Source organism: Oncorhynchus clarkii, chromosome 21 (assembly GCF_045791955.1).
Source record: "Oncorhynchus clarkii lewisi isolate Uvic-CL-2024 chromosome 21, UVic_Ocla_1.0, whole genome shotgun sequence".
Classification (NCBI taxonomy): domain Eukaryota; kingdom Metazoa; phylum Chordata; class Actinopteri; order Salmoniformes; family Salmonidae; genus Oncorhynchus; species Oncorhynchus clarkii.
This window is the reverse complement of record NC_092167.1, coordinates 8,701,774-8,702,911: the sequence shown is the minus strand read 5'-3', so window position 1 is coordinate 8,702,911 and position 1,138 is coordinate 8,701,774. Positions and strand designations below refer to the sequence as shown.

Sequence of the window (1,138 nt, the reverse complement as noted above, 5' to 3'; positions counted from 1 at the left end):
AATATGACTTGGCTGTTCTGATCAGATCCATTCCTAAACAATATCTGTATAACATGTATAACTGACACCATATGACTAGTAACTCTAGTTATTTAACCACTTTATACTTGTTTGGTTCATAAATCTGCTTTGTATCCTATTACTTTAGTGTTTTTTCCAAATCTTTTCAACAGTCCAACTTCTACATTCATATTTAGATGGCATTTCCAATTCACTATATTTTAATGTGTACTTTTCTGAAGATAATCTCTTACTAAAGCTGTACTTGTTGTAATTACTTAGTTGATGTGTTCTGTTTGTTCCAGATAACAGTGCCCCCACCCTCACCGTCCTGCCCCCCTCTAGTGAGGAGCTGTCCAGTACAACAACAGCCACACTGACGTGTCTGGCCAACAAGGGCTTCCCCTCAGACTGGACCTTGAGCTGGAAAGTGGACGGGACCAGCCAGAAGCAGGAGGCCAGTCCTACGGTCCTGGAGAAGGATGGCCTGTACAGCTGGAGCAGCACCCTGACTCTCACTGGCCTGGAGTGGACCAAGGCAGGAGAGGTGACCTGTGAAGCCCAGCAGAAATCCCAGACTCCAGTCACCAAGACCTTGAGGAGGGCTGACTGTTCTGGGTAGAACCCCTCAGTGACACAACCCTGTGGAGGGAGGCTGCTGGTTCCTCTGCTTTGACTCTGTTCTGAGATCAGATGTTCTCTGTGTTATTGATCACTGACATGTAGACTAACAGGGGGCTTTGCTTGAGTTCATGTGTCAATCGTCTCTGTAGACTGATGTTGTATCAGTGTTAGATGTGATGTGTTCTGTTATATAACTATTAGATACTGTAGGAATGTTTGCTTTGATGCTTTGATGAATAGATGAAAATAAAGACTTATCTTAGAAACAAATATGTTTTTGTCTCTTTCAATAATTTTACTTTAGTCTTAAATGTTGAATGACATAGAACATTTTTCATAAAGTAGGACTCACAGTTTCTATGAAAACTATCTGACCTAAACCTTATTGCTTAGTTATTTATGTTCTAACCACAACGTCATTAACAGGTAGTTCATACTAACAAAGGATACTACTATTTTCACAGATTAACAGGAGAGGTTTAGCCATTTGTAGTACAGTAGGTACTCTTTATTC

At 40.8% G+C, this 1,138-nt stretch overlaps 1 gene segment (V, D, J or C); it reads left to right on the top strand.

Annotated features, from left to right (window-relative positions):
- Positions 1–298: 298 nt before the first annotated feature.
- Positions 299–836, top strand: LOC139379586 (Ig kappa-b4 chain C region-like; the record flags this gene model as incomplete). The annotated part of the segment is given in 1 exon segment: positions 299–836. A coding segment is annotated over 1 exon segment (324 nt), but the record flags the coding sequence as incomplete, so codon positions are not given.
- Positions 837–1,138: the final 302 nt, after the last annotated feature.